The 11,747-nt window shown below is 40.3% G+C and overlaps 4 protein-coding genes across 4 annotated transcripts; all 4 read left to right on the forward strand.

Moving 5' to 3' along the window:
• Window positions 1-86: 86 nt before the first annotated feature.
• LOC137033839 (protocadherin alpha-3-like) lies at window positions 87-2,468 on the forward strand. Its single transcript, XM_067406266.1, has one exon. The coding sequence runs from the start codon at window positions 87-89 to the stop codon at window positions 2,466-2,468; it is 2,382 nt and encodes a 793-aa protein (XP_067262367.1).
• A 716-nt stretch (window positions 2,469-3,184) lies between these two features.
• Window positions 3,185-6,246, forward strand: LOC137033898 (protocadherin alpha-3-like). The gene is made up of 2 exons (XM_067406399.1): window positions 3,185-5,542; window positions 6,208-6,246. The coding sequence occupies exons 1-2, from the start codon at window positions 3,185-3,187 to the stop codon at window positions 6,244-6,246; spliced, it is 2,397 nt and encodes a 798-aa protein (XP_067262500.1).
• Window positions 6,247-6,297: 51 nt separating this feature from the next.
• Window positions 6,298-8,945, forward strand: LOC137033966 (protocadherin alpha-3-like). Its single transcript, XM_067406526.1, has 2 exons — window positions 6,298-8,658; window positions 8,898-8,945. The coding sequence occupies exons 1-2, from the start codon at window positions 6,298-6,300 to the stop codon at window positions 8,943-8,945; spliced, it is 2,409 nt and encodes an 802-aa protein (XP_067262627.1).
• Window positions 8,946-9,136: 191 nt separating this feature from the next.
• LOC137034035 (protocadherin alpha-7-like) lies at window positions 9,137-11,515 on the forward strand. Its single transcript, XM_067406654.1, has one exon. The coding sequence runs from the start codon at window positions 9,137-9,139 to the stop codon at window positions 11,513-11,515; it is 2,379 nt and encodes a 792-aa protein (XP_067262755.1).
• Window positions 11,516-11,747: the final 232 nt, after the last annotated feature.

Raw genomic sequence — 11,747 nt, forward strand, 5'->3', positions numbered from 1 at the left:
CTCTTAGCATGAACTTTCTACTACGACCTCTATTCATTGAGATATATGCATTCGCTGTGATAGAAACCGTTTGCTAATCGCTCGTGATGGAAGCCGGAGGACAAAGGCGCAGATGGGAGTACTGCTGGATCGCTCTGTGTATTTCTTTTCTTCTTGACTCCGGACAGCAGGTTTCTGCTCAGATAAGATATTCCATTCCAGAAGAAGTGAAAGAAGGAACCACTGTGGGAAATATTGCTAAGGATTTGGGTCTTGAAGTAAGTAGCTTGGTGGATAGGCAGTTTCGAATCGTTTCTGGATCTAAAGAGGAGCTTTTTCAGATAAATCAGGAAAATGGCGTTTTGTACGTTCATAAGAAAATCGACAGAGAGTCTCTGTGTGCTGGTGGAGGCGTTTGTATGGTCAATTTAAAAACTGTTATTGAAAATCCTTTGGAAATGCATTATGTAGAAGTAGAAATATTAGATATAAACGATCATTCTCCTAGTTTTCCTGAAAAGGAGCAGCGTCTGAGAATTTATGAAAATACACTTCCTGGTGCTGATTATCAGTTACAAGCTGCCAGAGATCCCGATTCTGGGACTAATTCGATCCGGTTCTATAAATTAAGTCCTAATGATCATTTTGAAATTCGAGTTAGAGAAAGTGATGAGGATAAAATGCCATTTTTAGTACTGAAGAAGGCTGTTGATAGAGAAACTACAACCTCATACAAGCTGCTTTTAACAGCAGTTGATGGAGGGAATCCTCCGAAATCTGGGACCCTTAACATTAATATTACTGTTCTAGATATAAATGATAATCGCCCTGTATTTAGTCGTGAGACATATTCTGCGACTTTAGAAGAGAACTCTGTTATTGGCACTGTAGTTCTTCGAGTAAATGCAACTGATATGGATGAGGGCTCGAACAGTGACATTGAATACAGTTTTGCGGCGTTAAACAGTAAAGTGCATGAGGTTTTTGAGCTCGATCAGGTCACAGGTGAAATACGTGTAAAGGGAGAAGTTGATTTTGAAGACACAGAAGTTTATAAACTGGATATTCAAGCATCAGATAAGGGGCATCCACCAATGTCTGCAAAGTCTAGAATTGTCATTAAGATTATCGACGTGAATGACAACCGACCAGAGATTGAGATTACGTCACATTCTAAGAACATCCCTGAAGATTCCAAGCCTGGAACGGTGATTTCTCTCATCAGTGTGACTGATAGAGACGCCGGAATCAACGGTAAAGTGATTTGTCAGTTAAACAAAAATATCCCCTTTGAGCTAAAGCCTTCCTTCAAAGACAACATGTACTCTTTAGTGACAAAAGATCGCTTAGATAGAGAAACTGATTCACTCTATGAAATTACAATTACAGCCTCTGATTTAGGACAGCCGTCTTTGACTGCATCAACTACACTAAGCGTTCAGATTTCTGATGTGAATGATAATGCTCCAGAATTTTTAATAAATCCTCTTTATCTTTACTTAATGGAAAATAATGCTGCAGGTTCGTCTATAATATCAGTTAGTGCCTCTGATAGAGACACTGCTGAAAATGCCGTGATATCGTATCACATAATTAGAGGTGACGGAACACAGAATGATTTGTCATCTTTCTTGAATATAAATTCCGAGACAGGTGTTGTTTATTCGCTGAAGAGCTTTGATTTTGAAACGATGAAAACTGGACAGTTCCATGTGCTCGCTACAGACTCTGGAAGTCCGTCTCTGAGCAGTAACGTGACAGTGAACGTGTTTATTCTGGATCAGAACGACAACGTTCCAGTGATCTTATATCCAGTCAGCGCTAACGGTTCTGCTGAGGGTGTGGAAGAGATTCCCCGTAATGTGAACGCAGGTCATTTGGTGACTAAAGTCAGAGCCTATGACGCAGATATAGGATACAACGGCTGGTTATTGTTTTCACTGCAGGAAGTTAGTGAGCACAGTCTCTTTGGTTTGGACCGCTATACAGGACAGATAAGGACCCTTCGCTCATTCACAGAAACAGACGAGGCCCAGCATAAACTGCTCATACTGGTCAAAGACAATGGGAACGTTTCACTCTCAGCAACAGCGACTGTGATTGTCAAAGTTGTGGAGCCCAAAGAGGCTTTTGCAGCTTCTGATGTGAAAAACGCAGTAAAAGACGAGGAGGAAAACGACGTGACGTTTTATTTGATCATCACTTTGGGCTCGGTTTCAGTGCTTTTTGTCATCAGCATCATCGTGTTGATTGTAATGCAGTGCTCCAAATCTACAGACTATTCGTCCAAGTATTTGCAGGACACAAATTACGACGGGACTCTGTGTCACAGCATCCAGTACAGATCTGGAGACAAACGGTACATGTTAGTTGGACCCAGAATGAGTATCGGTTCTACAATTGCACCAGGCAGTAATAGGAATACTCTAGTGATACCAGATCGCAGGAGGAGAGATTCTGGAGAGGTAAGAATAACAGATTCATTATAATTACAGTCATCCGTTGATTTTTTTTTCTTTCTTATATTATTGCTTATATTTGTATTTTCTACAAAATGCGATGCTTTTACAGAGCTGTGATTTCATAGCGCAAAAACTTGTTCAGTACTTTTTTGACATCTTTATCTGATCGTATTGTAAGTAAAAGCTCGCAGGGAGCTGTTCGCTGCTCTGGTGCTGAAATAAGATGCAGTTCCTTGAAAATCTGTCAAATGCGTAATCTCTGTGACACTAAAAAATGTTTCATCTACTTGTTTTGGATGTCATGAAAACATTTTAAAAAAGCATCACTGTTAGTCGTCAAATATGACAAAGTTTGTAAACCGAAATCTACTTCATGTTGATTTTAATCTTCTTCTTATAGATTTAGGTTTACATCGTTTCAGTGTTATTTACGAATAAGAGTAATGGTTTTTAAAATGTTTTTAAGTATTTTGAACCACTTGGTGTCGGTGTTGCACTAGCATTTGTCCAGGATCTTGAGTCCTGCCCCTGATGATGACGCGAATAGGGCTGTATTGTTTCTTTCACACACTGAGAAGGCTCGGGATGCATGGACAGTAACAGCTATGTGCCATACTGACGCTACTTATAAAGACTGATTTCATATACATCATGATGCTCTTAGCATGAACTTTCTACTACGACCTCTATTCATTGAGATATATGCATTCGCTGTGATAGAAACCGTTTGCTAATCGCTCGTGATGGAAGCCGGAGGACAAAGGCGCAGATGGGAGTACTGCTGGATCGCTCTGTGTATTTCTTTTCTTCTTGACTCCGGACAGCAGGTTTCTGCTCAGATAAGATATTCCATTCCAGAAGAAGTGAAAGAAGGAACCACTGTGGGAAATATTGCTAAGGATTTGGGTCTTGAAGTAAGTAGCTTGGTGGATAGGCAGTTTCGAATCGTTTCTGGATCTAAAGAGGAGCTTTTTCAGATAAATCAGGAAAATGGCGTTTTGTACGTTCATAAGAAAATCGACAGAGAGTCTCTGTGTGCTGGTGGAGGCGTTTGTATGGTCAATTTAAAAACTGTTATTGAAAATCCTCTCGAGATTCATTATGTGGAGGTAGAAATAACAGATATAAACGATCATTCTCCTAGTTTTCCTGAAAAGGAGCAGCGTCTCCGAATATCTGAAAATACGCTTCCTGGTGCTGATTATCAGTTACAAGCTGCCAGAGATCCCGATTCTGGGACTAATTCGATCCGGTTCTATAAATTAAGTCCTAATGATCATTTTGAAATTCGAGTTAGAGAAAGTGATGAGGATAAAATGCCATTTTTAGTACTGAAGAAGGCTGTTGATAGAGAAACTACAACCTCATACAAGCTGCTTTTAACAGCAGTTGATGGAGGGAATCCTCCGAAATCTGGGACCCTTAACATTAATATTACTGTTCTAGATATAAATGATAATCGCCCTGTATTTAGTCGTGAGACATATTCTGCGACTTTAGAAGAGAACTCTGTTATTGGCACTGTAGTTCTTCGAGTAAATGCAACTGATATGGATGAGGGCTCGAACAGTGACATTGAATACAGTTTTGCGGCGTTAAACAGTAAAGTGCATGAGGTTTTTGAGCTCGATCAGGTCACAGGTGAAATACGTGTAAAGGGAGAAGTTGATTTTGAAGATACAGAAGTTTATAAACTGGATATTCAAGCATCAGATAAGGGGCATCCACCAACGTCTGCAAACTGTAGAGTTGTCATTAAAATTATTGATGTGAATGACAACCAACCAGAGATTGAGATTACGTCACTTTCTAAGAACATCCCTGAAGATTCCAAGCCTGGAACGGTGATTTCTCTCATCAGTGTGACTGATAGAGACGCCGGAATCAACGGTAAAGTGATTTGTCAGTTAAACAAAAATATTCCCTTTGAGCTAAAGCCTTCCTTCAAAGACAATATGTACTCTTTAGTAACAAAAGATCGCTTAGATAGAGAAACTGATTCACTCTATGAAATTACAATTACAGCCTCTGATTTAGGACAGCCGTCTTTGACTGCATCAACTACTCTAAGCGTTCAGATTTCTGATGTGAATGATAATGCTCCAGAATTTTTAATAAATCCTCTTTATCTTTACTTAATGGAAAATAATGCTGCAGGTTCGTCTATAATATCAGTTAGTGCCTCTGATAGAGACACTGCTGAAAATGCCGTGATATCGTATCACATAATTAGAGGTGACGGAACACAGAATGATTTGTCATCTTTCTTGAATATAAATTCCGAGACAGGTGTTGTTTATTCGCTGAAGAGCTTTGATTTTGAAACGATGAAAACTGGACAGTTCCACATACTCGCTTCAGACTCTGGAAGTCCGTCTCTGAGCAGTAACGTGACAGTGAACGTGTTTATTCTGGATCAGAACGACAACGTTCCAGTGATCTTATATCCAGTCAGCGCTAACGGTTCTGCTGAGGGTGTGGAAGAGATTCCCCGTAATGTGAACGCAGGTCATTTGGTGACTAAAGTCAGAGCCTATGACGCAGATATAGGATACAACGGCTGGTTATTGTTTTCACTGCAGGAAGTTAGTGAGCACAGTCTCTTTGGTTTGGACCGCTATACAGGACAGATAAGGACCCTTCGCTCATTCACAGAAACAGACGAGGCCCAGCATAAACTGCTCATACTGGTCAAAGACAATGGGAACGTTTCACTCTCAGCAACAGCGACTGTGATTGTCAAAGTTGTGGAGCCCAAAGAGGCTTTTGCAGCTTCTGATGTGAAAAACGCAGTAAAAGACGAGGAGGAAAACGACGTGACGTTTTATTTGATCATCACTTTGGGCTCGGTTTCAGTGCTTTTTGTCATCAGCATCATCGTGTTGATTGTAATGCAGTGCTCCAAATCTACAGACTATTCGTCCAAGTATTTGCAGGACACAAATTACGACGGGACTCTGTGTCACAGCATCCAGTACAGATCTGGAGACAAACGGTACATGTTAGTTGGACCCAGAATGAGTATCGGCTCTACAATTGCACCAGGCAGTAATAGGAATACTCTAGTGATACCAGATCGCAGGAGGAGAGATTCTGGAGAGGTAAGCGCCCTTTCACTTATATTAAGAAATTTTAATTTCAAGTCTGTTACAAGTGTTTTGTCGTTTTCGCTAGATATTATTTGGTTTCCAGTGGAATTAAATAAGACTGGTTATTATATATATATATATATATATATATATATATATATATATATATATATATATATATATATTTTTTTTTTTTTTTTTTTTTTTTTTTAGTATTTTAATAATTTTGTATTCCAGGCCAATAATCTATTGGCCTGGAGCGCGTGCGTGGTGCTGAAATCTCTCTTCCGTTTTCACGGTTACTGACTATTTATTTCTCATTTTTCAATATTTAGCATTTAAATATGTATCAGTAGAAGTTATGTTTAATATTTATTTCTCAAATTCGACATTGCTTACGTATACTTTGCATTATTCTAAATTGATGTAAGCCATTTGTTGTGGTTTGAAAGTATTTTGACATTGGTGAGTGAATCTAAAAAAATATAACAACTAGCCTATATCTGTGTTCACCAGACGGTGTCAGTGTAATATAGGTTGAGGGATGTTTCGTCCTTCCCATTGGTACACTATGCGCAGGTCTGTTTTTCTCTGGGCAGAGGATCACGAAACGGCTACCACGACGGTCTTCCGTCATAAAATAACCATAGCATCATTGTGTTTGTGTCGTTTATAAGAAATATTACAAGAAATGGACGTTTACGCTCGTACGCTGAAGTGATACTTGATATTCAGCAAGCAAGACTGCTTTAGTGAAATCGTTTAACATGGGATCCGGAGGACAAAGGCGCAGATTGGAGTACTGGTGGATTGCTCTGTGTTTCTCTTTACTGCTGTGTTTCAAGCAGCAGATTTCAGCTCAAGTAAGATATTCTATTTCAGAGGAGGTAAAAGTGGGATCTCTTGTGGGAAACATTGCTAAGGATTTGGGTCTTGAAATCAACGCTTTAGAGGACAGACGGTTTCGTATTGTTTCTGGGTCTGAGGAAGCGCTTTTCCAGGTAAATCAGAACAATGGCATTTTGTATGTGCATAAACGGATCGACAGAGAAGAGCTGTGTGACGGAAATACGGCCTGCATTTTGAACATCAAGACAGTAGTGGAAGATCCTTTAGAGGTCCATTATGTAGCAGTTGAGATCACGGACGTGAATGATCATTCGCCTAGTTTTCCAGAGAAAAAGCAGAGAATCGAAATTGCAGAAAGCACCCAGCCAGGAGCGCGCTTCCAGTTACAAGCTGCGCGTGATCCAGATGTTAGTGTAAATTCTGTGCGATCATACAAACTGAGCCAAAACGAACATTTTGACTTAGAGATACGGGACAGGGGCGATGAAAAAAATCCATTCCTGCTTTTACGCAGACCTCTGGATAGAGAAAACCAGGCTGAGCATAGTTTAATATTAACAGCTATTGACGGTGGAAGTCCGCCCAAATCAGGAGTATTAAATATTACTGTCACGGTTCTCGATATCAATGACAATCGCCCTGTATTTAGCCAAGAGGTTTACACTGTTAACTTACAAGAAAATGTGCCAGCTGATACCATAGTGATGAAAGTTAATGCTACTGATATTGATGAGGGGTTAAATGGTGAAGTGCGATATAGCCTTGGTAACAATCTAAACAGTAAAGTTAATAACACTTTTGTGTTGGACAGTGTCTCAGGGGAAATTCGAGTTAAGGATAATATAGATTTTGAAAACGTTGAGGTGTACAGACTAGATGTCTTTGCGTCTGATAAGGGGACACCGCCAATGACAGTAGACTGTAGAGTTATAGTGAAAATCTTAGATGTGAACGATAACACCCCTGAAATAGAGATTACGTCACTCTCTAATGTTATTCCGGAAGATTCAAAACCTGGAACTGTCATTTCGCTCATTAGTGTGTCAGATAAAGACTCTGGTGCAAACGGCAAAGTAGTATGCACTTTGTCTTCTAATGTGCCATTTGAGCTCAAACCGTCTGTTCAGCACAATATGTACTCCTTAGTATCCAAAACGTTTTTAGACAGAGAAGCGATGTCTCATTATGAGATCACAATAATTGCGACAGATCTAGGTCAACCCCCTCTGACCTCATTTAAAACATTAACCGTACAGGTGTCTGATGTGAACGACAACAGTCCAGAATTTATTCAAAATCCCCTCGAACTGTATTTAATGGAAAACAATGCGCCAGGTGCCTCTGTCTTCTCAGTAACCGCGTTTGATAAAGACTTGAATGATAATGCATTAATTTCATATCATCTAATTAGAGGTGACGGGAGGCAGAATGACATCGCTTCATTCCTCAGCATCAACTCAGAAACAGGAGTAATTCATGCGTTAAAAATTTTTGACTTTGAAACTGTTAAAACGTTCCAGTTCCATGTGCTCGCTTCAGACTCTGGAAGTCCGTCTCTGAGCAGTAACGTGACTGTGAACGTGTTTATTCTGGATCAGAACGACAACGTTCCAGTGATCTTATATCCAGTCAGCGCTAACGGTTCTGCTGAGGGTGTGGAAGAGATTCCCCGTAATGTGAACGCAGGTCATTTGGTGACTAAAGTCAGAGCCTATGACGCAGATATAGGATACAACGGCTGGTTATTGTTTTCACTGCAGGAAGTTAGTGAGCACAGTCTCTTTGGTTTGGACCGCTATACAGGACAGATAAGGACCCTTCGCTCATTCACAGAAACAGACGAGGCCCAGCATAAACTGCTCATACTGGTCAAAGACAATGGGAACGTTTCACTCTCAGCAACAGCGACTGTGATTGTCAAAGTTGTGGAGCCCAAAGAGGCTTTTGCAGCTTCTGATGTGAAAAACGCAGTAAAAGACGAGGAGGAAAACGACGTGACGTTTTATTTGATCATCACTTTGGGCTCGGTTTCAGTGCTTTTTGTCATCAGCATCATCGTGTTGATTGTAATGCAGTGCTCCAAATCTACAGACTATTCGTCCAAGTATTTGCAGGACACAAATTACGACGGGACTCTGTGTCACAGCATCCAGTACAGATCTGGAGACAAACGGTACATGTTAGTTGGACCCAGAATGAGTATCGGTTCTACAATTGCGCCAGGCAGTAATAGGAATACTCTAGTGATACCAGATCGCAGGAGGAGAGATTCTGGAGAGGTAAGATATCACAATATATCGAAATGTTTGAATTAATCAAAAAAAATGCAGTCTGTTTTGTAACTGTGTTTACACATTGAATATGCCTACTTCAAATATTGTATTCTGATATATAATTCCAATGAGATTAATGTTTTTTTCGCAATTAAGTCAATGAAAATTGTGTATTTTTTTATTCTGATAGCGCTCTGAATATTTCTTTAAGAATGTGCTATGCACTTAAATCCGCCTGGTGTCAGTGCTGCACTAATGTTGCGCAGAAAACAGGTCTGCTTGTGATGACGTGAAGGGCATTGTTCCTCATTTGGAGAGGTTTGTGTGAGCGAGCGGTTCAAAGGGAAGGTGCACGGACATAATTGCGCTGGCATTAAAGTGCATGACCATATTTTGGGGTGGATTTCCATTTCTATATGACACGTGAAATGCACGTCATTAAATGTACTGTTTAGCTACTGGACAAATCATTCCAACGTTCGCAATGGGAGACGGAAGACAACGGCGCAAACGCGAGTGCTGGTGGATTGTTTTGTGCTTCTTTTTTCCGTTTTGCTTCGAACAGCAGGTTTCAGCTCAGATAAAATACTCTGTTCCAGAGGAGGTAAAAGAGGGATTCGCTGTAGGAAATGTTGCGAAGGATTTGGGTATTGACGTCAGTACTTTGGTGGACAGGCGCTTTCGTATCGTTTCTGGATCTAAGGATGCTCCTTTTCAGGTAAATCTGAACAATGGCATGTTGTATGTTCAAAACAGAGTCGACAGAGAAGAGCTTTGTGTCGACAATGAAGTCTGCCATGTGAATCTCAAAATTGCTATCGAAAATCCTCTCGAAATTCATTATGTAGGCATTGAGGTTACGGACATCAACGATCATGCACCTGTTTTCCCCGAGAAAGAACAGAATTTGAAGATCGCAGAAAATACTTTAACTGGTGCTGATTTTCAGTTGCTCGCTGCTCGCGACCCAGATTCTGGAGGAAATTCTCTGCGCACATACAAACTGAGTCACAACGAACATTTTGAATTGGAAATCAGAGATGGCGGTGAGGACAACAAGATCCCTATTCTTAAGCTGCAGAGACCCCTTGATAGGGAGCGACATAGTAAGCACCATTTAGTGTTAACCGCTCTTGACGGTGGAAATCCAGCGAGATCAGGCGTTATGAACATTACTATAGTAGTGCTTGATAATAATGATAACAGACCGGTGTTCAGTAAAGATGCATACTCTGTGACAATTACTGAAAATCTTTCTTTAGGGAGTCTGATATTACAAGTGAATGCCACAGATGCAGATTTGGGCTTAAACGGTGACATACAATATTCTTTTGTGAGCAACTTAAAGAGAAAGGTGTATGACACATTTGAAATAGACAGGAACACAGGTGAAATTCGTGTTATTGGTGACGTTGATTATGAAGACACAGAAGTATACAGAGCTGACGTCACAGCCTCAGACAGCGCAGAGCCTCCCATGACGACAAACTGTAGAGTTATCATAAAAGTTACAGACATAAATGACAATAAACCAGAAATAGAAGTCACCTCGCTTTCTAATCTGATACCTGAGGATTCTAAACCAGGAACTGTTATTTCACTTATTAGTGTAACAGATAAAGACTCAGGTGCTAATGGAAAAATAGTCTGCAGTCTTCCTGATGGGGCTCCGTTTGAGTTAAAACCTTCTTTTCAAGAAAATATGTATTCGCTTGTGACGCAAAGGGCTTTAGATCGCGAGCTGGTTACTCATTATGAGATTTTATTAACAGTTACTGATTTAGGCCAGCCTCCTCTGTCCTCAGTGAAGACTTTAAGCATTGAGGTTTCAGATGTGAATGATAATAAGCCAGAGTTTCCACAAAATCCTCTCGAGATTTTCTTATTTGAAAATAATTCGCCCGGCGCATCTATTTTTTCCGTTAGCGCACTTGACAAAGACATAAACGACAATGCAGTTATTTCATACCAAATAATTCGAGATGATAGAACAAAGGGAGATTTGGCATCATTTCTGAATGTAAATTCTGAAACTGGAGCTATCTATGCGCTGAAAAGTTTTGATTTTGAAACTATGAAAACTGGACAGTTTCATGTACTCGCTTCAGACTCTGGAAGTCCGTCTCTGAGCAGTAACGTGACAGTGAACGTGTTTATTCTGGATCAGAACGACAACGTTCCAGTGATCTTATATCCAGTCAGCGCTAACGGTTCTGCTGAGGGTGTGGAAGAGATTCCCCGTAATGTGAACGCAGGTCATTTGGTGACTAAAGTCAGAGCCTATGACGCAGATATAGGATACAACGGCTGGTTATTGTTTTCACTGCAGGAAGTTAGTGAGCACAGTCTCTTTGGTTTGGACCGCTATACAGGACAGATAAGGACCCTTCGCTCATTCACAGAAACAGACGAGGCCCAGCATAAACTGCTCATACTGGTCAAAGACAATGGGAACGTTTCACTCTCAGCAACAGCGACTGTGATTGTCAAAGTTGTGGAGCCCAAAGAGGCTTTTGCAGCTTCTGATGTGAAAAACGCAGTAAAAGACGAGGAGGAAAACGACGTGACGTTTTATTTGATCATCACTTTGGGCTCGGTTTCAGTGCTTTTTGTCATTAGCATCATCGTGTTGATTGTAATGCAGTGCTCCAAATCTACAGACTATTCGTCCAAGTATTTGCAGGACACAAATTACGACGGGACTCTGTGTCACAGCATCCAGTACAGATCTGGAGACAAACGGTACATGTTAGTTGGACCCAGAATGAGTATCGGCTCTACAATTGCACCAGGCAGTAATAGGAATACTCTAGTGATACCAGATCGCAGAAGAAGAGATTCTGGAGAGGTAAGAGTTTTGTGAATATTAAATAATTTTCCCAGGCTTACTGTTAACAAATTGCACATTTTAATTTAAGTATCTCCTTCATTATGATAGATATATTTAATGTTCTGACTGATAAGATCACTATTTATTAAATTTATTTATTAAGATTTAAAAGTTTGAATATTCGCTATCCACGGTGCTGAAATGTATCACCTTTGTAGAGCAACAGTCCTTTCGTATCATAGTTTGGTCGAAAATTACTTATCTT

The sequence above is a fragment of the Chanodichthys erythropterus genome, chromosome 1 (assembly GCF_024489055.1).
Source record: "Chanodichthys erythropterus isolate Z2021 chromosome 1, ASM2448905v1, whole genome shotgun sequence".
In the NCBI taxonomy this organism is placed as follows: domain Eukaryota; kingdom Metazoa; phylum Chordata; class Actinopteri; order Cypriniformes; family Xenocyprididae; genus Chanodichthys; species Chanodichthys erythropterus.